The 27289-nt window shown below is 42.7% G+C and overlaps 2 protein-coding genes across 6 annotated transcripts; one reads left to right on the plus strand and one right to left on the minus strand.

Moving 5' to 3' along the window:
• The first annotated feature begins 26 nt into the window (after nt 1-26).
• On the plus strand, nt 27-17360 carry zdhhc6 (zinc finger DHHC-type palmitoyltransferase 6). 5 transcript variants are annotated; one of them, XM_062475107.1, is made up of 11 exons: nt 27-185; nt 945-1475; nt 1664-1755; nt 11220-11379; nt 11821-11979; nt 12761-12814; nt 14370-14537; nt 14670-14711; nt 14908-15056; nt 16214-16260; nt 16377-17360. In XM_062475107.1, exons 2-11 carry the CDS (start codon nt 1209-1211, stop codon nt 16478-16480), a joined length of 1242 nt encoding a protein of 413 aa, XP_062331091.1. In that variant the 5' UTR covers nt 27-185; nt 945-1208; the 3' UTR covers nt 16481-17360. The 5 variants fall into 5 exon arrangements, with proteins under 5 accessions (XP_062331091.1, XP_062331092.1, XP_062331090.1 ...); XM_062475108.1 differs by having other exon boundaries at nt 14911-15056; XM_062475106.1 differs by lacking the exons at nt 16214-16260; nt 16377-17360 and adding an exon at nt 15912-16185 and having other exon boundaries at nt 14911-15056.
• Nucleotides 17361-17814: 454 nt separating this feature from the next.
• acsl5 (acyl-CoA synthetase long chain family member 5) lies at nt 17815-27126 on the minus strand. The gene is made up of 21 exons (XM_062475103.1): nt 27032-27126; nt 26166-26339; nt 25804-25912; nt 25472-25536; nt 25255-25356; nt 24809-24908; nt 24205-24383; nt 22732-22764; nt 22439-22490; nt 22235-22308; nt 22024-22101; nt 21801-21935; nt 21565-21699; nt 21275-21370; nt 20903-20975; nt 20617-20705; nt 20328-20444; nt 19233-19376; nt 19064-19165; nt 18632-18703; nt 17815-18057 (listed from the first exon to the last, which is right to left on the minus strand). Exons 2-21 carry the CDS (start codon nt 26319-26321, stop codon nt 17911-17913), a joined length of 2058 nt encoding a protein of 685 aa, XP_062331087.1. The 5' UTR covers nt 26322-26339; nt 27032-27126; the 3' UTR covers nt 17815-17910.
• Between the last annotated feature and the right edge of the window lie 163 nt (nt 27127-27289).

Here is a 27289-nt window from a genome sequence, read left to right on the forward strand (position 1 = left end):
GTGTTCACATATGACTATTTTATAATTAGCTGTTCAGAATATTATTTATAACTATAAATATTATAAAAAGTTCAGCGTGTTAGTGAACCAAACGTGGTACCATACATTTTCAGGAGGTTAATAGATGTGGTAACACATTCAGGACGTTTCAATCGAAGGGTGTAAGAAAAGGAAGTGGCAGGATGGTAATTTAAAGAGACAGTTTTTACCTCATTCATAAAACAGTGCATATATTTGTTGGTGTTTTTACCATATGTAATGTGAAATGCTTTGGTCTTCCAGTATGAAAATGCATTTTTAGGTCAAGATAATAACGCAAACACCGAGCGAGTTTCTAGAAAAACATTCATCATAGCAACATGGTTATGACGACCTAGCTAGCTCTAACCAGCCAACTAACTAACGTAATCTAAATGTTTACATAGCTAGCCAGATCCACTGACAGTATTATGTCTTTACCTATTTTACTGTTACTACTATTTATAAAAAATATATATAGCTAGCCAATATTTCAGTATTCCCCTTGTGGTCTCAACAATAGGTGGTACCAAGGCAAGGGTGCTAGATAGCTAGCCTAGCTGACTGGCTAGTTAGCTAGCCTAGTACTGCTGGCTGCACTAGTTTAAAATATTCTCAATTTCGGATATGAGATGGCAGGAGTCGCCGCGAGTTTTCCGATGTATTAGCTGCTATAGTATTCCATAAACCGCTATGTTGTTGAGATCTACTTTTTATCGTTTTAAGATCAGGAGCGCCACATTTGAACGCCAAATTGAGTTCCGTTTTCTCAGTTGCTAATGCAATTGAATTGTATTAAATTCGTGTTGGATATTTTGGTTGTTTTCAATATGTGAATTGTACAGTTATATCAAATGTTAAATGCTAATCTACAAACAAGTCCATTAACCTGCAAGGGTGTCACATTTGTTTCCTTATCCCCACAGATGGGCAACATGTGTTTCTCAAAGGGATAGTGCAAGAGCAGCAAGATGCCGCGTTTTGTTAATGCAAGGACCTCTTGGACTGGGAAAGCCTCTGTGACCCAGTTGTTTGCTGGGTGTTCAGAAGACCGGAGGAAATATGCTTACTGTTATTGTTGACTTTTTTAAGATAGCAGTAAAGAGCACGGTATCCAAGTTCTCTGTGTGCTGTATTCAAATAACTCACAAACGCCTTTCCAAAACCCTAAAAACACTCAACTTTAAACCATGAACTTTCTGTCAGCTTTAGTGACATTTGAAAACCTCCATGAGGTTCGGAGGTTGTGTCACTGGGGGCCAGTCATAGCTCTGACAGTCATTGCCATATGTTCTTCAATGGCGATATTGGACTCCGTTATCTGGTATTGGCCACTGGACACTACAGGAGGCAGTGTCAACTTTATTATGCTTATCAATTGGACTGTCCTCATCCTTTACAACTACTTCAACGCCATGTTTGTTGGCCCTGGATACATACCGCTGGGATGGAAACCAGTAAGGGCTTCGCTTCCCTTGTGTGTAGTCCCTTACCCTTTTGATGTTCCGTTCATGTTCTGTAGAGCATGACTGTCAAGCATATCCCTCCATTAAAACTCCTGGCTTGTTCTCCCTACTCCTTAATTCAAGATGTGAGCTAACATGTTTTCAACGTTGTGTGTCTGACTGTGTTTAACCTCAAACAGGAAAAACAACAGGACACCCAATATTTACAGTTCTGCAGACTGTGCCAAGGCTACAAGTCCCCAAGATCTCACCACTGCCGCAAGTGCAACAGGTAGGTTTCCAATGTAGTCAGTGGTAGTTCTAGTGTCTGGTTGATTATAATAGTAGTGTTTTGAGAGATCAACATAGTAATCGTTGTAGAAGGTTCTAAAGAAACTTGCTTCACTTTTTTTATGCGGAAGGAATTTGAAGATACTCTATAAGTCGAGTTAATTAGGGCAGGTCATATTTCTACTGGTGTTAAAATGGTCTGAATTGAAATGCTCTGCTACGGTGATGCGCTTGGGGGGAAAACTGATACTAATGACTGATTACTAATGACTGACACTATTTAGTTTGTTTGTGACCCACCTCATGTTTAACTGCTGAAATTGAATGCTTTCTTGTTGTGATCATTATTAAGACTGATTCTTAACACAGATGAACTGCTGTTGTCAGTGTCATGAAATATTTGTGATATTGATCATTGTGGTTAACCGGTTAAGTGCATGTACCATATAGGCTAAGGCCTGCAGGGGCAGTGGTTCAAATTCAGCCTGGGCCATTTCCTGCGTGTTCTCCCCCTCTCTCCCATACAACTCATTTTGTTCATCACTATACCTGTCCAAATAAATCTGAAATGCCATAAAGGAGAGATATACATTTACACATACACTCACCGGCCACTTTATTAGGTACGCCTGTTTAACCCTTGTGTTATCTTCGGGTCATTCTGACCCATCAGTCATTGTGACCCACCGTCGTATTGCGACAGATTTACCGCATACAAAGACAAAGTGAAGCATTTTCTTTTAACCGTTGGGCTGTCTCAGACCCCCCACATTGCAAAGGTTAAAAGAAAATTATTTTAATTTGTTTTTGTATTGGGTAAAATTGGGTAAACACAACGATGGTTCGTTATGAACCTTTGGGTCATGTGACCCGAAGGCAGCACGAGGGTTAATTGCTTGTTAACACAAATAACTAATCAGCCAATCACATGGTAGGAACTCAATGCATTTAGGCAGAAATGTGATTTAAGTGACTTTGAACTTGGCATGGTTGTTGGTGCCAGACAGGCTGGTCTGAGTATTTCAGAAACTGCTGATCTACTGGGATTTTCACGCACAACCATCAGATGGGCTACAGCAGCAGAAGACCACACTGGGTGCCACTCCTGTCAGCTAAGAACAGGAAACTGAGGCTACAATTCGCCCAGGCTCACCAAAGATGGACAATAGAAGATTGGAAAAACGTTGCCTGGTCTTTCTTGGCACACTTTGGGCCCCTTACTATCAATTGAGAATCGTTTAAACGCAACTACCTGAGTATTGTTGCTGACCATGTCCATCCCTTTATGACCACAGTGTACCCATCTTCTGATGGCTACTTTCAGGATAATGCACCATGTCACAAAGCTCAAATCATCTCAAACTGTTTTTTTGAACATGACAATGAGTTCACTGTGCTCCAATGGCCTCCACAGTCACCAGATCTCTATCCAATACAGCATCTTTGGGATGTGGTGGAACGGGAGCAGCCAAATAATCAGCAGCAACTGCGTGATCCTATCATGTCAACGTGGACCAAAGTTTCTGAGGAATGTTTCCAATTCCAACCCCTGTTGAAAGTATGCCACAAAGAATTAAGGCAAAAGGGGGTTCAGCGGGTACAAGTGAGTTGTAGTGATGGGAAGTTCGGATCCTTTTACGGACTCGGTTCTTTGAATCTCGTTCATTAAAAGGAACATACTTTTTTCGAGTCATTCGTTCATTTATTTTAAAAAGTTAAAATAACGAAACCTGTAATTATTACTTGTGAACGAATATCATTCACGTCTTACTAAACCTAGTCACACGAAAGTGAACGAGGTAAACAAATTAATTTATGTTCCCTCTTCTGAGGCTATGCAGGTCACGTGAAAAATGATCCAAAGATCCTTATCCGAAGACCCAGGCTGTGTCTACTACCGCGCACTTGTGCACTTCGAGCACTGACTTTCAGTGCTTAGGGCGCTTACACTGACAGAACCAGCAGAATTCAGTGCATGAAAGTACCCGGATGACACACAGCAAACGGTCAAAAAATGCAGTGTACAACGATGGACACTACTCGCCCTAAACGGGCGCCATATTGGCTACGTAGCGGAAGAGGAGAAGCCCTTTCGGCAGCTTTTCATTTCATTTCTAAAATAATGGCGGACGAAATGACTCGCGAGCAGATTCGCCTTAGATTCGCGGGTGTCACAATCAGATTTGCGTCCGTCACTTCCCGCCAAGTGGTTAACTTAAGTGTTCCATTTGAGACAGCACTACTCAGCGACGGAGTGCACTACAGATGTAAGTGCACTGTATTGCAGTGCACTGTATTGCAGTACTGTGTACTTAGTAAAGTGCGCGGTAGTAGACACAGCCCCAGTCAAAATAAACGAATCATTTCTGTTTGATCTACCTACCAGTACTGAGCCTATGCAGGTCACGTGAAAAAGGATCCAAAGACTCGTACCTGGCAGATGAACGAATCGTTCACCTCCCGACCGTGTCTTCGGATCAATAGGTGCGTTCGACATGGACTGCGGATGCATGAAACGACCGGCGAGAGTAGCCGCTTGCAGTCGGGGAGGAGTTGAAAACGGCTCTGTAAAGTCGGACATTCCAGCTTCTCGTGGTTTGCTGCATTGACGTCAGCCATGGCCGATCAAGCACTGTTTGCTTACTTTACTTTATTTATAATTAAACTGTAGTATATAGTGCCGCGCACTAATACTGTTTGGGGGTTAATAACAAGGCCGAGGTGTTACACACGGTTCAGTGTGTGAGGCGTCGGGGAACGCACGTTGGCTGTTCAGTCCAGCTCAAGCATGTAATAAACAATGGACAAATAGAAGTCATCTCATCATTCAGCAAACTATAACATAAACTTAGTCTTTCCGTTAGTGAAGAGGCGGACTAAAACCCTTTCTTCAACACATTTTTAATTCAATTAAACTGTTTGGTCCGGATTTGAGCATTGGCGAAACTGAAGGTGTCAGAATAATTACAAAACATGCGTCAAAGTTGTTGTGTGTGAGTCTGGACAATCATTAAATAGCTGTGTCGTCATTAGAAACCGTGCAGTTGCTCTTGAGAAAATGCGCTCGGCTACACAGCCGGCAGTTCTCGAATCCGTCTCATGGTACTTTGATGGCTACGTCACAGTGACATAGCCTCGGCGCCGTCTCAAGTCGGACAAAAAGTCTAACCAGAATTCACTGTTTCAATTCAGGCGCCTGCAGCCGGCTGCAGCGCTGCATGAAGTCAGTCCATGTCGAACGCACCTATTGTTTAGTTCCTCTGCCGGGTACGAGTCTTTGGATCCTTTTTCACGTGACCTGCATAGGCTCAGAACTGGTAGCTAGAGGAAACAGAAATGATTCGTTCATTTTGACTGGGTCTTCGGATACGGATCTTTGGATCATTTTTCATGTGACCTGCATTGGTTTAGTAGAGGAAACGGTTACCTCTCCAGATGCGCGGCCACGAGAAAATGAACGAATCTCTCTTTGAGAGGACTCGTTACTCCCGAGTCCTTGTAAGGATTCGTTCAAAATGAACGAATCGTTCACAAACGACACATCACTAGTACCTAATAAAGTGGCCAGTGAGTGTATATATTGTAACGACCACGACTATGGTAGTATGAACGAGTCAAGACGACTTGGATGTCCACCGTTATCTTTCTTTATTTGCACAACTGGGCTGTTGTTCTGGCCACAGCCCACGCCACTTAACCAGCACGCTAATGGGAGTCAGGTGGCTGAGCGGTGAGGGAATCGGGCCAGTAATCATAAGGTTGCCAGTTCGATTCCCGGCTGTGCCAAAATGACGTTGTGTCCTTGGGCAAGTCACTTCACCCTACTTGCCTCGGGGGGAATGTCCCTGTACTTACTGTAAGTCGCTCTGGATAAGAGCGTCTGCTAAAAATGACTAAATGTAAACACTAACAACGAACAGTCAATCAAACACGTCTTCTCAATCTTCAAGCCAAAACACAAGAGAGAGATATCAAGACAGTCGCTCTGATTTATAACTTCTAAACCCCGCGAGATTACCCAACATCCCCCCCAACCTTACTGTCTACCCTGAACTCTGAATGCATGAAAACAATAACTACAACACAGGGTCGTTACATAGCCCCCCCCTTTCTAAACCCTAGCCCCTAGGGTTACAAAGAAAAATCCTTAAAACGACCCAGGGGTCGCGTCTGTCTCTTGGGCCTCCCTGTGGTTCCCACCAGCGAAGCCCCTGACCCCTCATCTGGCACAATGTCATTTTCAGCCCCCGCAGAGGCAGCCCCCCTCCCAGGCTCAGGTTGTGTTAGAGTCTCTGAGTTAGGCTGTTCCTGTGGGCGCACAGCAGGGTCCTCAACCCCATTCACCACTGTTTCCCTCCCTCTGTACGGAGCTAACCGGTCCCGGTGTACCACCACCTTCCTCCACTGTGGTGGAACTTCAACACGGTAAGTTACCTCCCCCACCCTTTCCAACACCAGACAGGGTCCCACCCAGGCACTGTCCAGCTTCGGGCATCGCCCCTTCTTGCGCATGGGATTGTGAAACCACACACACTCACCCGCTCCAAAGTGCCTTCCTTTAGCGTGTGAGTCATAGTGGCGCTTTTGACGCACCCCTGCACTCTCAAGTTGCTCTCTTGCAAAGTTGTGTGCCACTTCCAACCTGTTCTGCAAGCGACGAGCGTAAATCGGGCCAGGCGCGAACACGTCCTCGTCATCCGGGGGGCGGCCAAACGCCAGTTCGGCTGGAGTGCGCAACTCCCGACCTAACATTAGTAGTGCTGGGGAGCAAGTGAGTGTCCCAGTCTCTCTGGTGTTTTGAGGTCACAATAGCCAGCTGCTGCCCTAATGTCTTGTTAAACCTCTCAACCAACCCATCGCTTTGAGGCCACAGCGGGGTAGTGCGCGTTTTTTCTACCCCTAGTCGTTTACACAGCTCAGCGAACGTCCGGGACTCGAAGTTCCTACCCTGGTCGCTGTGAATAGACTGTGGCGCCATTTGGTGAAGTAGTCCATAGCAGTTAGAATCCACCTGTTACCACTGTCTGTGATTGGAAACGGCCCCACTATGTCTACCCCCAGTCTCTCCATGGGCTCCCCTACTGGAAACTGTTGTAGGAGAGCGTGCGACTGGCCCGGCGGTCTTTTCTTAGCTGCACACTGATCGCACTGCCTGCAAAAGTCCTCCACGTCCCTCCTGTGCCTGGCCCAGTAGAAGCCCTGACGCACGCGTTTCAACGTCTTGGAAACCCCAAAATGTCCCGCGCCTACTCCCCTATGTAGCTGCTGCAACACTTTCTCCTGCAGTTGTTTAGGCACCACTACCTGCCATGTGGTTTGCCCCGAAGCTGGTTTTTTCCACCCCCTCTGGAGCACTGTAAGAACTGCAAATTTAGCCCACAGCCCTTTTGTGGTAGGGGATAGAGGAGCTATGTCCTGCTGTAGTAAGCTACTACATGTTCTCCATCCGGACCCTGTTGAGCCAGCACAGCCCCCAAGCCCTCATTGCTTGCATCCGTGTCCAGGATGAATGGCCGTTTCGGGTCTGGGGCGGCCAGGACAGGGGCCTCCGCCAGGGCGTGTTTGAGAGCTTCAAATGGACGCTGGTGTCCCTCAGTCCACTGGAAAGGCATGTCCCTTTTGAGGAGGTGATTTAAAGGATCTGCTATCCCAGCAAACCCCTTCACAAACCTGCGATAGTAGGATGCCAGCCCCAGGAAGCTCTTAACTTCTTTTTTCTCTTTTGGGACTGGCCACCCCCTCACAGCCTCCACTTTGTCTGGCACCGTGCCGATGCCCTCACCCCCCAACAGATGACCCAGGAAGACCACCTCCCTCTGCATGAAATGGCATTTTTCAGGGTGTAACCTTAGCCCCGCCACCGCGATCCTCTCTAACACCCACCTAAGTGCCTCCAGGGCCCCCTCGAACGATGTTCCGTGCACCAAGATGTCGTCCAGGTACACGACACACTCGTGTCCAGGGACATCGGCCAAAACTCTGTCCATCAGCCTCTCAAAGGTGGCAGGAGCATTACAGAGGCCGAAGCAAAGCACCTTGAACTGCCAATGCCCTTTGTCCGTGGAGAAAGCTGTCTTTTCCCGTGCCCCTGGTGAGAGGGGTACCTGCCAGTAGCCACTGCGCAGGTCGAGGGAGGAAAACCACGAAGACCCTCTTACATGGTCTAGCGACTCGTCGATCCTTGGTAGGGGGTAAGAGTCTTTTGTGGTAACAGCATTTAGGCCCCTGTAGTCAACACAGAACCTGAGTTTACCCCCTTTCTTAGGCACCATTACAACTGGTGCAGACCAAGGGCTATCTGATGGTTCAATGAAATCAGCCCGCAACATGTCCACAATAGCTGTATCCGCTGCTTCTCTCCGGGCCAGGGGAATACGACGGGGTCGAATTTTAATAGGGCGGGCGTCCCCAGTGTCTATATCGTGCTGAGCTAGGTGTGTCTGCCCTACCTCATCTTCCCCCCAAGCAAAGCTGTGTCTAAATTCCAACAGCAGCTCCTTTAACTATGTCTGTTGTCCCTCATCCAGACCCTGGCGGTTTTTTAGCCACACAGCCTCGACGGCGTCGATTGCCTCCTCCCCTCCTTCGCTGGGCAGAGGGGGTGGGAGGACCAGGGTGTTTACAGCCACTGGGCTATCTGTGCCTGTGCTATCATGGGGAGTGAATGGTGTTGCTGCTGGAGACAGCTGCTGGGACGGCACAATGACCAAGGGGGCGGCTGGGACGACTGGTCTAGTTTCCTCTAGCTTGGCTGAAGATGGAGGGGCAATCCTGCCCCCCCCCCAGGCCCCCCAAAGGTGCCGTCCCCACTGTGTGCCCCCCCGACAGCTTCAAGGTGCCTAAAGCTAAATCCAACTGGGCCCCACATTTTTTCAAAAAGTCCATTCCCAGTATACACAGGTCCTGCACCGCTGCCACCCACACTGGACACCCCACAGTTTTTCCTCCCACAGTCACAGACAGCTGACACTTCCCCAACATGGGGGCTAAATCACCCGTGACAGTTCGCAGCTGGACGGGAGTTTGCTCCACCCGTACCCCAGCCGGAAGTATGTCTGGTCACACTAGGGTCACTGTAGAGCCTGTGTTAACCAAGGCTAAACATTCTACCCTCTCTACCTTGACACAGACATTGCAGAAGTCTCCCACGGTAGTGCGTCCCACCACAGCTACTGGACTCGGGGATGTGGGGACAGCTGTAACTGGTGGAAGCAGGTCTCTGTCCCCTTGGCTGCACTGCTGGGTGTCTCCTCTCCTTACTGTGGGTTCGGGGGCTGATGGGTGGGCCCGCGCTGCCCCCTGCACGAGAACCCGTTGTCGTTTCCCTGGCGATGGGAGGATCTGTCACACTCTCTCTGAATGTGGCCAGGCTGGCCACAACCCCAGCAGACAAAGGGAGTTGAGCTGACATTTTGTTGTTGCCTGGGGCCCTGCTCAATGACGAGTGAAGCAGCCTTGACCAAACTGCCCAACTCGTCCATCCACTCTGGCTTGACCATCCCGGGTGCCCAGACTGCTGCTGCATTCACCTCTGGTTGTCCGGCCACGCCCTCTCTCTCTCCCTCACCCCAGATCAGCTCCCTCTTCCTGGCTATCTCCACTGCAGCCCGCAGAGTCTGTGGTTCCGCCATCTGAACGTGCTTGCACAGTTCGGTGGGGGAGAGCGCCCTGACAAAACTGTCCCGTGCTAGCTCATCCTGCACCCCACACGGCATAGTTGCATACGCCCGCCGGCTCAGGCTCAGAATACAGCTTGCCAACGCCTTCACCGATTCCCCCGGGAGTCTCTTTTTGTTGCTCAGTTCAATCCGCAACATGTTAGCTCCCGTGTCGTCACCAAAACGGCTCTCCAACGCCTCCACAAGCGCCCCGAAGTCACCTCTCCCGCTAGGGGCTAGTGTCAGCAGGCACTCCAACGCCTCCTCTGTCAGGCTTAGAGCAAGCTGTAGTGCCTTAGTCTCATCCAACCACCTTCCAGCTCTAGCCAACAGCTCAAATTGAGTGAGAAAAACCTTCCATTTGCCTTGTCCATTAAACTTCGGCGGCTTAACCGCTACCATGGCTAACAGGACTAGGGCGCCGCCATCTTTGTTTACATGGCTAGGTCCAGCCGCGACCGCCCCCGCTGACGTCAACGCCTCCGTCAACGCCTCCGTCAACGCCTCCGTCAGCTCGACATCCGGCCTGGACGTGTGGTGCGAAGGGAACCCCGCCAGTTCTGCCATCTTGCTGACCGATCATTTTACCTTCGCCAACTGGCCCTCCAGCTCCTCCACCTTAGCTGCCGTCTGAGCTTCCCACTTACGCATCCCAGGCACATCGCCTGGCTCTTCTTTAATCTTCCGCCTCGCCCCCGACATCATGACCTCAGACAAGGTGCACACGAAAGCTAGCCACCGGCCTATACTGAACTCCGCTAACGTGCGCCGAGTTGATCCGTCTTGTAGTTCGACTTTGAATTCTGACACCAATGTAACGACCACGACTATGGTCGTATGAACGAGTCAAGACGACTTGGATGTCCACCGTTATTTTTCTTTATTTGCACAACTGGGCTGTTGTTCTGGCCACAGCCCACGCCGCTTAACCAGCACGCTAGCAACGAACAGTCAATCAAACACGTCTTCTCACTCTTCAAGCCAAAACACAAGAGAGAGATATCAGTCGCTCTGATTTATAACTTCTCAACCCCGCGAGATTACCCAACATCCCCCCCAACCTTACTGTCTCCCCTGAACTCTGAATGCATGAAAACAATAACTACAACACAGGGTCGTTACAATATATTTACCGTATTTCTTCGATTATACTTCGCCGCCCTCAAATAAACGCCGCCCTCGAATAAACGCTGCACCAAAAATTAACATTGTGTAATAAACGCCGCCCTCGATTAAACGCTGCACCAAAACAATCAAAACGGTTATTTGATTGGTTAAATGAGAACAGTATTTGTTACACAAGTAAATCACAAGTGTACAATATAGCGAGGTAGCTGACTTAGCCACTCACGAATTCGCCTTTCATCAACCCCAAGTTCGCGTGCTACAGATCTGTTGCTGTGGGGGTGAGTGCTTTCTGCACAGCTTTCTGTTTGAAAGCCAAAGTGTAAGAACGTTTCTGCATGCTGCTTCAGATTTCTACACAATGTAGACACGCTTCAATTTTACACTAGGCTTTGTGTTTGACCTTGTCTGTTTTTGTTTGTCTATGGTCGCACTACAGCTACAATTCACTAAATCTCTCTTACTAATTAAACGCCGCCCTCAAATAAACGCCAACCTCGAATAAACGCGAAAATAAAATATAAAGATATGTAATTATTTTTTAGTCTTTGTCTTATTGTTTTCTTATTGTCAAACAACATTTTTTTTAAACTGTTAACTGTAGTTTCCTACTTACAACTGTCCCCCTAACAGTTGTAAGTAGCTACAGTAAACTAACTCTTCCCCCTGCTCCTCTCCTTAGGTGTGTGATGAAGATGGACCACCACTGCCCATGGATAAACAACTGCTGCGGTCACCAGAACCATGCCTACTTCACTAGCTTCCTGTTATTAGCGCCTTTAGGCTGTTCCCATGCCGCAATCATTTTCATCATGACCATGTACACACAGCTTTACGAGAGAGTAAGTTGGATCGTGCTAGACTACATTGGATGGGTTGTGTACCAGTTTTTTATATTATGTCTCAAGCTAAAAGTAGCCGAAGCAAAAAGTAGTTGCAGTTTACATTGTTTCCAAAAGAATCCATATGGACTTTTAGCCTATTTTGCCTTTGGTAATATTTGAAGTCATTTTCAAAAATGCATTTTAGGTGGCTTATTATCAGTACAGCTGTTTCAGAGGTACTGTTCCTCCTTCATTCTGATGAATGTTGAGGTGTGTCTACCTAACTATTTGTTTTGTGCGCTGCATGAGCATATCTTTGGGTGGGCATGGGCCATTTTGACCTCAAAACCAACTGAACTATTAACCATTTTTGAATGATTGGATATGTTATTATAACAAATATTTTCCTTATTATGAGGCTGTTGTGTGCTTTTGTTAAATTATGCACCTCTGTTGCAGATCTCTTTTGGTTGGAGCACTGTGAAGATTGACATGAGCGCCGTCAGACATTTTCAACCCATCATGCCATTCAGTGTGCCTGCCTTTGCCGCCACTCTCTTTGCCTTAGGGTTGGCATTGGGCACAACCATTGCTGTTGGCATGTTGTTCGTAATACAGGTATTCAATGTTTTTGATGTTTGTGTGTAAAGTGTTTGATACTTGGTACCCAATTAATGGGCACTATATGGATGTTATGAAACTAACAACTTAATATTTTACCATAGTAAAAATGGAAGGGTCTCTGTATCACTCCTTGGAATGTATTTAATTTGTAAACTTTATTTTTTTAAATTATTATCATATTTCACAATTATTAGTACATTCTCTACATTTGGCATGATTAAATATTTTCATAATCAGCGCATAGAAGACTGACAAACTACATAAGTATTTAGAATGAGTGTGGTGTTATCTGTTATAAAATTAACACCATAGCAGAATCAGTAAGCAATATCACACTTAACATGTGAGTAATCACACCGTATAGATACAGAGAAGGTCAGGTAGCTATAGCGGTCTCCGAGTTAGCCAAGCATCGCTGTTGCCATAATGTAACATGTTGGTGTCAACAGAATAAAAGTTTGGACCAGATCCTAACAGCATCAGACAGAGACACTGAATTAAATAGGGACTAAAATATCTTAAACTTGTAACACCTTTATAACAAACAATCCTCTATCACAAAATTGCAATGAGCTTATTGTGCATTTAACTATCTTCGATTTACTACACCTGTGAGTGGTAACTACTCAACTCAAATATATTTTTCTTCTCTGAAGCGTACTGGATATTCACTTCTGAATGTCTAACTTGCTGTGTGAGCTCAGCAGTTTATATCTAAACAAGATACAACTATTAAAACTACTCTACTCTCCTTTCACTTTTCTTTTTTCTACAGATAAAAGTAATCCTTCGAAACAAGACCTCAATCGAGGCCTGGATTGAGGAAAAGGTAATTTTCGTCATTGGCTTTCTTCATTTAGTTACCTGAAGAATACCAGCTGTTTAGATGATAAATTCTTGAATGTTGAAACTGACTAACATGGGGCCTATCCAGGGTTCCCAACGGTCCTTGAAATCCTTAAAATGTTTTGATAAAAATGTAATTAAATCAAGGCTTTGAATGTTTTTGATAATAGATATAAGTAGACATGGGTCATTGAAGGGGCTTGAATTTATATTTGTTTGTGCGTGAATAGAAATTGAAGTGCTCTGCTGTTTTAGAGAAAGCAAGAGACAACGGACTCTGCCGTCACTGTAACAGTGCGTGTCCACTGCAGCGATGCGAGCGACAACATGTTTTCCATTCATTTTCAATGGAGCCAGTCGAATCTCTTGCGTGGTGCATTGTGGGTAGCGACGCGACGCGACCGAGTTGAGATTTTCTCAACTTTATGCAAATGAGGAGCGATTTTCGCTAGCGATGGCCAATCGGAGTGTTTTCTTGTTTCTCGTAACGTAGCAACCATGGTAAACATTTCTAGCTTTCTAGGTTTCAAGGTGGAGGATAAACTAATCGTTTGTGTGGCTGCTTACCCAGTCCTGTACGATACATAGCTGTATTCGTACAGAGATGTTAATACAAAAAAAACGATGCATGGCGCAAGGTTGCCGAAGTTGTTGGTGCTTGTACTTTCAAATTCAGTCTACTCACATTACGTAACTTCGTTCTGTGGTAACTAGCTAGCTAGCCCGGCTGGAACTCCCTATCGTATCGACAGATTAGCAGAGACTTTGAGTAATATAATACAACGTTTTTTACACATGTCAACGTGTATGTCTATTAAACAGTTTTGAATTTTGTATACAAGTTGTATTTTGATCGATGTTGCGAGTACGTAAACCCAAGTCTGCACACTTGGCCATGACAACTACAACAGTGACTTTAGAGAACTACATTCTACATTAATCTGTTTGAAACGCCCCCGAGCGTGGTGAACTGTGGGAAGGCGAGCGATGGCAAGCGATTCGCGTCGCTGCAGTGGACACGCACTGTAACACAGCACTTTCAAGCTTCTCTTTTTAGTTATCAATGAGCCTCTGTAAAACGTGTTAGTTTTCGTTGTAAAAATGATCAGTGTTGGCCTTGATCCATGTATCAAACTGTTGTGTTAGGTCCTTGAATTTGAGGGAATTGGGCCTGGATACTTGAAAATACTTGAATTTGATGTTTATGGTGTTGCAAACACATAGCTGGTATTTTAAGTGGTATTTCAAGGTAAACAAATAGAAAGCTATGATCTAGACTGTGTTGAGTGGCCCCTGGGTCAATAAGAGCTGTAACAGCATGATGGTACAGTACAATACAGGTAGATACTTAATTGTCCCCATAAAAAATTGCTTTACAGTACAATCACAAAGCATTTTGTCACAACATCACAAAAATACCATTAGACACACTTATACACACACATACCTACCCCGCTCTCCTTCATATTACTTTGAAAGCAATTCTTTAATCTTCCAACTTTTTTGTCTCTTTACATATATTTACCCTTTACCCCCAGGCCAAAGACCGAATCCAATACTACCAAACCGGAGAGGAGTTCATCTTTCCCTATGACCTTGGGAGCCGCTGGGAGAACTTCAGACAGGTGTTCACCTGGTCAGGGATGCCTGAGGGCGACGGTATCGACTGGCCCGTCCACAAGAAGTGTCACCAGCACACCTTAACAGTACATATCCCAAATAAAAGACCAACAATAACAGTTGAATTGTCCATAAATTTGACAGATTGATTTAAATACTGCTTTTGCTGTATTCAGGCTATTTTAAGACGATCCTTTTCCATTCATACATTTTGGCAGATTGAGCAACTGAAGCAGAAAGCTGATAAGAGGGTGAGAAGTGTAAGTAGCTGTCATTGTTGTTTACCAGCAGAGGGTAGCATTGCACCACAGTGTGAAAAAATAGTTGTCGCATCTTTTTCTAATTTAGCCTCTTTTGACGAAGTCTCATTTATATTTAAGCCCTAAGCCAGTTTAGTATGATGACATAGCTCGTAGTGTTGGTAGAATAATGTTGCTTTGGTTGTGCCTTGGCCAGCAGGTCCAGTACAGTGTAGTGGAGGACTACAATGGGGCCTGTTGCCCACTGAGCAAGGGGATCAACACCTTCTTTAGGACTCCATGTACAGAGGAGCCCCGGATCCCCCTCAGCAAGGGGGAGACCATTCTTGCAACCCGGGGCACCAAGTAAGTTTTGACACAATGTGCTTTTTCATGCTTAAACTCTAGGCCATGCATGATTGGAGGCATTTTGGCAAGTCAGTTGATAGGTGAGCGAGATGCAGTCATCATAAAATATGAATGCAAACAATAGAAACAGAGGGAGCTACGTAGAAGGTTGAAATAGTGGTTGGGTCATGAGAACCATTTGAGGTTAGCATTTGTATTGCAAGTACACAAAGGAAATGTTGGTGCACTGAAAATATATGCTTAATAAGCAAATGCAGTTGCCTTTCAAACCTTTCACCTCCTCTGAGCTTTCCTTTTTCAATTTAAAGCTGACATGGTACATAAACATGGCATAGGCTATATTTAGGCAACTTATTATTCCAACAGCTGTCGCAACAGCATCCCAACATAATGTGGCAACATTTGTCTTTTTTGCCATATAACTCCATGTAGGCCTAGACTACTTCTCAACTTCAATGATAAACTTTGCGTCGTCAATCTTCCAAAATGTCTCAGCTGGTTTATGATGTAAGCCTAAGGTTTTGGTGTCTTGTGCTTGAGTGTATGCCAGCTCGTCTATCTCGCCCTTTGTTAATAAACACCGTTTACTGTTTAGAAATAACTGACTGTTGGCTGGACAGCCAACGCAATCATCAATCAGGGTTTACATTTCATTTTTTATTTTTTAAATGTTAAGAATTGATCAGATAGCCTATAGTTTTTATCGGGGTAAACACATGGTTGGCTGTTTGTTACCAGCATAGTGAAGTTGGGTATGAAGTGATAGACTAAAACCTACAACTAACATAGTAAAATCTTAATAACATGTTTGTTTATCCAAATATATCAATTATGGTGTATTTTATCCTGCAGCAGAATTCGCAAGTGGCTGGCGGAAAAATTTGACCAGCTGCCGAAACGATCGCTGCAGAGCGCGAACCAATCACGGCGCTTTGCAATGCTTTGCAGCCTGTGTGTCCCTGGCGTAATGCGTGCACACGCCACAGTTTCTCGTGCTCACCTGAAAAGTTTTTCATGCACACAGGATTTTTTGTTGTTGCACAGGTCACATCAGGGTCTTTTTTACCTTGAGATAAGTGGTATTTAACTGAAAGTAGTTATGTGTCATTTCTCAGTACAGATTCTGATCACTCAAACTTTCTGTTTTTCTGTAGATGGTGGATGTACGGAGACAAAGTCCTGGACGAGAATCAAAAAAATGGTAGGGTTAAAGTATGAGCTATTAAGTTCACCAAAGAGCTTCCTCGCTTGAACTTGTAAAACAATTTTCTCATGTTTGTCACATTCCTAATGTCCAGTTTTTAATTTACCCTCTAGCTGGAGCTCGCATGAGGGGATGGTTTCCACGGAGATGTGTTGAGAAGTGCCATTACGACACGGCAACCACTGAAACCACTAGCGAAGAAAAGAAAGTGAATTAATGTGTTGCAGTCTGAACATGGAGCATGTGTCAAAGTAAACCCCCGGAGAAAAGTGTAGAGGCAGATGGTGTTTTGTCTTCTGGGTGTGGCCTCTGCTATTAATGGGATAGGTCAACATTTCTGTTTGCTTTTACTAGCTAGACTAAACCAACCCTGTTGATTCCCTTAAATCTTCTTTAGATATCTAAAGTTGACAGGATTTTAGCAATGCTAATTTGAACAATTTGACTAAATGTTTTTTCTCTAGAAATCCCCCAAATACTGAAATGGGTACATCAGGTTGAATCAACTGGTGTCTGGATAGAATAAAAGCAAGCAAGGTGTGATGATATCACAAATAACACAGTTGTGTGGCTTGGTGGCATCTCAACATGAACAGATCAGTGTGTCTATATCTCCCATTTGTATTCAGTTCCTACTTACATAAGGAATTTGGTTGCTTTTCAAATTGGAATTGAACACGTATCAGGTTTGTACCAAATAGAATTTTCTTAAATGATTGACCTAAACACATTTTAGCAAGCACTACAACTACATTATACAATGGGACAATCTGCAGATAACTGTCATACCTTCAAGAGTATAGTTTGATCCCTGTCAGAAAGAACTGTCTTCAGTCTTAAGTTGTATGAGTAACGACACAAAGCTAAATTGCAACTTTGGTTACGAGATCACTTGAATCTGGAACGTTTTATTTTTGTTAATGTCCTTTAATGCTGATTATGCAATGCTTCCAGCCCAGATTAACCTAGGGCTTTGTCATGCAATTTGTCTTCAAAGTACAAAAGAAAACGCTTTCATTTAAAACATTTATTTTATTTTTGTAAAACCGTTACCCTCAAAGTATGAATTTAATAGAAATTAAACAAATTCCTCAGTTTTTTTTTTGCATTGGTTACAATTCATTTCACCATAAAAAAAATCATGTTCATGCTTTTTATCAAATTTTCCAGGTAAACTACAATTTTGGGAAGCAGCCTCACACTTCCACAAATTCATTTTTGTTTTTTAAAATGTCTTCTATTTCTGTGGACTACCATTCCTGTACAAACCTTGAATAACCCATTTGATCCACAACACATGGAGAGCTGGTCTGAACAGTAAATGCAATATGTATTCAGACACTCGGGTGAATAATCGAGTGAATCGATTCTGGATGTTTTTGAAATTTGTTGTATAAAGGAGTCCACCATTCAATTGGGCTCATGCTTGTGAAGGCAATGTACTAGATTATTCATTTGTTTATACATATGGGATACTGAAAGATTTTAATTCATGAAATGCAGCACTAAATGCACCAACTCACACTTAACAGCCATAAGAATGGAAAAAAATGATATTAAGTGGCATATTTTATTGTGAAAGTCCCCTAGGTGGAGAGGTCCAATGTTCACTGGTAGCAAAGTTGGTTACACTTGTACTCTGCCCTTTCAAGCCTGTAATTGGATCTTGGCATAAAGCATGTCAATTTGTGATTGGAAGAAAGATTTAAGCTCCGCCCTCTTGGCCTTCAGCGTTGGAGTGAGTAGGCCATTCTCAATGGTGAAAAGCTCAGAATGCAGGTGTAGGTCCTTTACCTTTACAACAGAGAAACAAAACAGGTGTTAGACACAGTCTTTACTTACATTTTAAACATGACTTGTTTTCAGATTGACCTTAAGTCACAGAATTCTGCAAAATATGTTAAACATCTGTTTTACACTGTGGCGTTGTTCTTTTTAGACAATGATCATAATTTATATTTGTCTGCAAGCGGCACACACAATTTCAATGATCAGAATTTAGAGACCCGGACACAAAACACTGCCTTCTGCAGCAGTTTTGTGAGAAGTAAACCACAACGTTGCTGGACAGAAGTAGATTTGAACGAGGGGAACTACCATACATCTAGTCATTTAGTAGACGCTCTTATCCAGAGCGACTTACAGTAAGTACAGGGACATTCCCCCGAGGCAAGTAGGGTGAAGTGCCTTTCCCAAGGACACAATGTAATTTGACACGGCCGGGAATAGAACCAGCGACCTTCTGATAACTATCCCGATTCTCTAACCGCTCAGCCACCTGACTCCCTACCATAAAACAGTGCTGTAGGTGGATTCTCGCCGCTTTTCGCTATGGCCACATGAGGAATACTTTGTTGTGATCTCTCACCTGTTCAAATGACTTCAGCCCAGCTTCTCTGCCTAATCTAATCATGTCTGAGAGAATAGCCTTTTTGACTTCCTGTGCAGAAAATAAAAGGTTCAGTACTGAAGTAGAAGTGCATTGTTGAGCAGTCTATGGCACATTTGTTAAAACAAATGTTTATAGCGGTATGTTTATATATAAATAAACATACATTTTGTTTATATACATATACATAAACAATACATATGTTTGTATAACAGATTTAACTAATCTGGTTATTTTGTTCTATGCTATGCAGTGCTTAAAAGTATATGCACATGTATTTTGCTGTTTCTACTTAAATATGTCATAATTTCTGAGTCTTAACAATGGAAAATTGTAAGCAACTATACAGTATATATAAAAGGTAGCCACAGAAGTAGAATGTGTGACACGCAGGTAAGAACAATCACTCACAGAGCTTTTGCACAGCTCCTCAAAAGATCCTTGTACTCCCAGTGTCTGAGTGAAGACAGGCAGGACCTCCACGTCAGGGACTACAATGGCTACTAAACTAGACTAGAAAAGCACACATCATGAGTTATTAATGTGTGTGTGTGTGTTTGTGTGTGTGTGTATACAGTACCTGTAGACTGTCTCCATGTACAAACAGTTGGGCCACAGGTGCACTGCGAATGTATACATTCTCAATCTTTTCCGGGGCAATATATTCCCCTTGTGCCAGCTTAAAGATATTCTTCTTGCGGTCAATGATCTTCAAAACTCCACTCTGTTAAAATGAGAGTGTGTGTGAGAGAGAGAGATAGTTTAAAGTGTGTATGTAATTACTGACACCAAAGAGCAAGCTTACACATGTCTCTAATGGACCAGGTAACCTATTCAGAAAATGTCCCCTGGAGAAATTAAAAGGCATTAATTAAGACATAGTCGATCAACTATCTTTCATTTTTTCTGCCCCTCTCTCTCTCACTCTGTGTCTGTCTCTTCCTCACACACAACACACATTCTCCCCACCCCCCAACACACAATGGTCATGCATTGTGCTCAAAATTCTGTCTTAATCCCCAGTTTCACTTTCAGCCACTTTCTTGCTCCCTAACATAATTAACATATCCCATGTTGCGCCTACAGTGCAGTGGGACAAGTCATTAAATTGACTAATGATTCTTGGGCTTGTCCAGAACTGCTCTCTGACATCTGCGATTGGCTTAACAAGCGTACCATGCCTGTAAGACTTTCTACAGGTTTGAATGTATGTGCACTCAATGTAAGGTTAATGGAATTCAATTTTCACAGTTCTGTTATTTATGTTGCAATACAAACAGTCAAATACTACTACAGCACATGCACACTACAGTCTAAGCAGATTACATTCATGTAGTATTAATGTTGGGATCATGGCCTTAACTCTTGAACAGTGTAGTTTAGTTGTCATAAAATGACTATGTCAACAACATCGTCCTAAAATGACTATGTCATTTTACGACTGCAAACAGCAATACATTATTTCCCTTTCCCTGTGCAATGCAAGTCCAGTACTAAAGAAATATGTAATTAATCAAGCCTATGACCTACTCTAGTCATGTGAAAATAAGCTGCAGTTCCATTCAATCATGGAAATCGTCTTGTAAAATGATACTGGAAATAAGTGTTGAATTGTTTAAACAACAAAAATAAGTTTCAGAAAGTTTAATAAAAAAGTTTGTTTAACCAGACTTACCGGCAACCATTTGCCAATATCTCCAGTGTGTAGCCAACCATCTTCATCCAAGGCTTCTGCTGTCTTTTCTGGATCTTTCAGATAGCCCTTGAACACGTTTTTACCTTTTATGCAGACCTGAATAATTGGTGAGAATGTGTTTTGTAAAACATTTCTTAAGAGTGCTGATAATTTGAAAAAGTATTCATGAATATCTTCTTAAAGGACAAATCGAACAAACATTTTGACTTATTCATGAAAAAATTCTTGCTCCAGCAGGTGGTTTGGGTTTCATAGACTGGTCCCTTACCTCGCCTTCACCATTTGAAGAAAAGTAGTTCATCTCCTCAACATCAACCAGTTTTACAATGTTGCAAGGAACAGGTACACCGACATGCCCTGTATGAACATGCACCTTCTTAGAAAGTTCCCCCATACATTACAAACAACCATCTGTGTTCCTATCAGTAGTGACCTATATTTATATTTCTGTGAACCATGATTCTGATATGTTGGGTAATTTCCCCCAAAACTTAATAAAAAAAAAAAGATTAAACAAAATAAGATAATGTTATTTTTTTCTTTGGGTGACTGACCAGATGTGGCATCCCCTGGCATGGTAAAGCTGCAGGCTGCAGTGCACTCTGTCTGACCATATGCCTCGAAAATCTAGAAGCAGACAGCTCAGGGAGGTCAGTGGGACCAAGTTGTCAGGGTAACCCAGAGATTAATACCGCAGGGAAGTGATGCAATCTCTGCTCTCTCTGGAAAACACTAAGGTACTTTCCCTGACAAAAACTGAGATGTGTTCTTTCTAGTAACAGGACAAATAAACATGCCACTGTATGATGTTTTAACTTAAGATGAAGTATATAGCATGCCAAATTCCATATCTCTTCCAAATCTATTTAAAATGTGCATGTGAAAATGTTAGCTTAAGAGTATGACTAATTTGAGACTCTAGTTACCTGACAGCCAAGAGACGCCCTAAGGAAGTTAAGGACGGAGTGAGAAATGGGCGCTGCTCCTGTCACCATCACACGCACTCGTCCGCCAAATGATTCCTAGGGAGACAGTAATTCTAAAGGATTTAAAATGGTTTACTGACTATGTACTCTTGCAATTATTTACAGATTTTCTGTAAAACTGTTGGTAGTGTTACATTGTTTTCCTCTTGCTTTTTGGAAACTTCATCATTGTCAATGTCTACTTTTCCTATAATTAAAGTATGACTCAATGTATACAAGAAGAAATCTACCTGAACTTTGTGAAAGATTAACTTGTCCCATATGCTGTCATTTCGAATGATACCCTCCATCACTTCAGCATGCTTCCTGTTGATTGCAAAGTTCAACAACCATTTCTTGAAGGGAGTCTGTGCTCCACTTTGTACCTACAGTTGAAAGATATTCAAAGGTGCAGTTATAATTTGTTAATCGTCTTTCTTCTGTGCACACAAATTACATTTGTTTTTTGACAAGGCTGCTTCCTCACCTTGTCATAGACCCGGTTGAGAAGTCGAGGCACTACAGGGATAATGGTGGGCTGTAGCGTTTTCATATCATCTGGAAGGAGTCTTATATCACCTTGGAAAAAGCCTACCTTGGCTCCAGCACCATACATCACAGTCTGTTGCACAATGTTTATAACATTGTTGAAAGATTAGGTTGAGCAATAACTACTAATAATGACAAATCTTTTGACTTCCAGCTCTCACCTGAACGACCCTCTCAAACATGTGTGCAAGAGGCAGGAATGAGATGCTGACATCATGAGGATTAGGAGCAAAAGAGCTCTGTGAAGAAAAATAGGTCCACAAGATGTCACTTGCTATCACACACACGAAACAGAACATGAAACTTCATCTGTGTATGACAAATGTCACTGGTGTCTGAGTGACACCGGTGTGTAATCTGTTTCATACATACCTCAAAGCTTTTCAGCACACCGGCTGCATCAGCAATCACATTCTCATGGGTGAGCATTGCTCCTTTTGGGTTGCCTGCATTAAAAATTATCATTGCTCACATGATAATGCTGAAGAATATAATGGACTTTCATGTAACATAAATACACGCATGTATGTGCTTCAAGAAATTAACAATTACACAAATCAAACAAACAATACAAACCTGTAGTGCCACTGGTGAAACATATTATACTGAGATCCTCTGGATTTGGTAACTGAAGGGAGAAGAAAAACATTATTGAATGCATACACATGATTGAACTAATCTTATTTATTGTCTGGATTTGAGGATAATGTCTGTTTGATAAAAATCAGGTATGGGGCAAGTTTGTTTACCCTTTTCCAGATACTTGTTTACTGTTTTAGTTTGTGTTTTTGCTCAAATTTCCTTGGAGAAGTATGTCCAATTTGACATTGGAATTATATGGTAAGATTACTTTTAAAAGGTTGACTTACAACTGGCTTTTGTAGATTGTCTTTTCCCATAGCCTGATAAAAAAATTAATGTTTTGTATATGAGTATCAGATCATTGTAGAACCACAGAACCTCATATGCATTCACCCATACATGAATAAAGAGAAAGTCTTTTACAAAATTACAGTGATCTGGAGATCCTAAATCTTTGGTGGCGTTGAAGTAAATCTGCTTCCCTGGTTTGCTGTCTCTTATACTACCAAATAACAAGTGACTAAAAGTTCTGAGGCTCAATAAAGTTTAACACAAGCTTGCAGGCAAGAACAGGGTGGCCCTGAAGTGCAACACCCACTAATGAGTACATCCCCCAAATGAAAAAACTCCCCCAAATAGTATGACTTGCTCAATACAAAGACACGCTCCCTCAAATGGGAAACGACATTACATGAACTCAAAACGACATTACAATGGCTGTTTATCAATCCACGTTTAATTCTGTACTTGCAAACTTGTTTGACGTCATCTTTCATTGCCGAAGTACAGTTCCAAACCGTTCCAAACCAAAGAACACAAGTCACCAAGAACGCCAAAAATACCCGTAAATGTTCTTGATCCGCCCCTTTTATAGAGGAAGCATCGGCTGTTTATCAATCCGAAAAACGCTAAGAACGTACTTGCGTTCTTGAGAAGAACGTTCTTGCCAAGCGTCTTGCAGGGACGGTCTTGCAAGACCCCGAGGACGGAGAACGATTTGAGATGCGTATGTTCTTGCAATGACTTCTGGGAAATCAGATGCATTCTCGCTGGCCAAGTCACCTGCTGTTTATCAATCCACGTTTTTTCCGTTCTTGTGTTCTTGCAAACTCGTTTGACGTCATCTTTCATTGCCCAAGTACGGTTCCAATCCAAAGAACCCAAGTCACCATCAATGCCAAAAATACCCGAAAATTTTCTTGATCCACCCCTTTTATCGAGGACAGTTTGTACTTTTGCATAAGTACTTGCTGGATGCTTCGATAGCCAACAACTGTACTGGTGCACGTAACTCTTTCATTATTGAATTTCGTACTTCTGTCGATCAATTTCTTATTTCCTGTTAGTTACTGTGCATCCAATCAGCGACGGAAGTGTTGTACCTACCCTTTCCGTTTTGAGTTAATGTAATGTCGTTTTGAGTTAATGTAATGTCGTTTCCCATTTGAGTGATTGTGTCTTTGTATTGGGGGAAGGTGAGCAAGTCATCCTATTTGGGGGAGTGTTTTCATTTGGGGGATGTACTCATATTAGTGAAATAGAGGCTTCCTTCAACAGAAATGAATAAATCTTTAATACAAAAGCCTACACATTCCTGTTTGAATTAAATTTTTCGAATCAAGCCTCTGTAGCATTTACTTATACAAAACAACAAATAAACAGGATTATAATTATTGCATGCACTAATTTATCTTTTAATCACATAAAATAAACAGAAGTAATTACAGGCTCAATCAGGTAATTCTTCTACAGGGGCCTACCTCAATATCCTTCAGTTGTAAGATGTCAACGCCACATTTAATTCCTCTTACAGTTAACTCATGGTCAAAAGAGTCCATAAGGATGATGGTTTTGAGCACAGAAATTTTGCCATCCTCACAGTTTTCCAAAAGTGTCTCAGCTTTGTCCTGTTTGTCGCATAGCACTGTGGAGATTTCCGCTGAAAGCATCCAAATTTAAGTGAGTTGAAGTAGAGGTTGCTGAGGCAAAAAACTATAACACAGAGTTATTGATTTTAGATATGGATTGATATTTACATTAACTATTAGTGTATCATGCTTTCAGTTCTCATTTGTTAGTGTACATAGCAGTAGACAAAATGAAGTAAAAATAAGTAAATATAAATAATTTACTCCACACCAATAGAAGTTGAACAAGTGTTTGAAATGGCATTCAAGATTTTAGCAGGTATTTGTTGTCCAAAGTGTCACAAATTAATTGAGGAAAAAAAGTAGAATGATTGGACTTATGATAGAGCTTTGGGGAACCACCCCTGTGTGTGTTGATTGTAGGTCACAATCTTAGTCACATCATTAACATAGTTAATGAGGTGCAGGAAGTGGTAGAGCAGAGGAAGAAAATTACCTGTTTTGATAATGTACTCAAGAGCTTCAGATCCCAGAGTGTCGTACAAAGGTACTGCCACCATAGAATAAGTGTAGCAAGCCAGCTCACTAATAATCCACTGCAAAAAAGTGTACTGATTCATTGAAGCAATGTGACTCGTATTAACAATGTGACTCGGGAGTCAGGTGGCTGAGCGGTGAGGGAATCGGGCTAGTAATCCGAAGGTTGCCAGTTCGATTCCCGGTCATGCAAACTGACGCTGTGTCCTTGGGCAAGACACTTCACCCTACTTGCCTCGGGGGAATGTCCCTGTACTTACTGTAAGTCGCTCTGGATAAGAGCGTCTGCTAAATGACTAAATGTAAATGTAACCATACTCAAACTTAATTAATTACTAATTAACAATGCAAATAGCTAATGTTAGATGAATGACTTATAATGCCACATCCCTAAAAAAGCCTTACCTCTGGTCTGTTCTGAGCAAAGATGCCAATAAAGGTGTCTGGGGTTGGCTTTAGGCCCCTATGAAGCAACCCTGATCCCAAGTGCTCCGCCCGGTTAATCACCTTTGCATAGGGAGTTTAAAGGTCGTTGTGATATACAATTTGGACTATTGCTTATAAATCTTGTTTTTTTGTTCTTGACCCCTTGTGCAATTTTTTACATCAACTATTGATGTACCTGTTTGTATTTCAGCCACTCATAGGGCTGCCCTGGCTTCCTGAATCCCAAACATGGTCCATTACCTGTGTAAGACAAAGATAACACTGGAATGTTATTTTATTGAGTTATGGTACTAAGATCATTGCATCATTTTTGCTCTTTGATATTAGGAAAGACGGTATGTGACAGGTAAGAGTGCTACACAAGGTTGCCAACTAACAGACCAACTGGAGATTTCAGGTTGTTAAATTACATTACATGTAACGCAATTTCATGGACAACACGAGGACTTCCATGCCACATAAATAGGATATGAGCCACTCTGGTTAGGTAAGCCATGTTGTTGTCACCTGATACTTGTAGTCCCCTCTGAAATACTTCATATAGAGTTTTGGCATCATCATAGTAATATGATATCAAGTTGTCATCCTCCATCAGGGCACACCTCCTTGCGCCATTCTGAGAGTAAAATATTGCAAAGTCATTCAATAATATTAGGAACTAAAAAGGCACCTTTATCCACTTCACCCATTCCAATCCATCCTACATACATTAATACACAAATCATTGGTATGGACACAAACATTGTCAAATTCAACATTCAGTTTTTTTTCTGTTAATGTTTTCATCACACAGGTATTTCTGAGAGAGAGAGAGAGAGAGAGAGAGAGAGAGAGAGAGAGAGAGAGAGAGAGAGAGAGGTCCTCCTCACCTTAATTCCTATGGTCTGGCAATTAAGATCCACCGCAGGGCGCAGGGCTTTGGGTCTCGTGTTTAAATAGACCAGGGCTGCAGTGCCGAGGACAAACAAGGAAAAAATGGCAGAGGAGGGCAGAGGAGAAAACAAAATCTGGACAAGTAACTCCATCCTGTTCAGTATCCAGATCTGATTAGAGAAAAGCGACAACAGACAATATCTAGTAAATGCATAGTAGATGTATGTACAAAGTCGTGTGTTCACGGGTAATCATGTGTGGTCTGTCATAACCTCATAGACCTTACCCTTAGGAATTGTACAGGCACTGTACAAGAGCCTTCTTAAACATATTCAACAACCACTCTGAAGCTCATTGAATTTCGTGATCTAGATTAAATAATAATAATCTATTTCCAATTAAGTTTCTTAAATTGGAAGCCTCACAACGGTTGTATTACTGTAGGCTTTTGAAGTGCCAAACACTGAAAACATCGCGCATAGCTTACGGTAACACATTTGTTTGACCAGAACAGTCACTGTTATACTGTTAGTTAAACGTATAATTTATTTACCGTCATTCACCCATAACATTATACCCAAACATCTAGACATTTTTAATATGCATGTTTACACATGCACAATTAATTATACAGTTTCTTATTTTATGACCAATATAATCGCTGATATGCCATAAAACATGTATTTCAAGTCTGAGCTGTCTGAATTTGTGTTTCTACCTCTATTTCAAAAAATCAGGTTTGGTGTATTTGTTTGACTATCAGTGCAATCTGTATTTATTTCACTGTGCTGGATTTACACATAAACAAGGCTCTAGATTGTCCTGAAACATGTCACAACAATGCTGCCCTATGTAAACTTACCTGTCAGGTTTCAAATATCAATTAATGTCTGACCTCTGAGAAGTCACTCACTGCTCTCGAGGTGTGTGCTGATAATAGGTGTGTTGGACTATCCCAGCTTTGCTCAGTGACAGCAGGGGAGTAATGAAGTAAAAGGCACATAACTCATAAAACCATCTAACAGCCCACAGGCAAACTTTGAACCTTGGACACAATCTTTGCCAACATCGTCCAGGCTGTTAAAAACAATACAGAGTGTAATTCAAAATGTAGTGTAGT

Source organism: Osmerus eperlanus, chromosome 12 (genome assembly GCF_963692335.1).
Source record: "Osmerus eperlanus chromosome 12, fOsmEpe2.1, whole genome shotgun sequence".
In the NCBI taxonomy this organism is placed as follows: Eukaryota; Metazoa; Chordata; class Actinopteri; order Osmeriformes; family Osmeridae; genus Osmerus; species Osmerus eperlanus.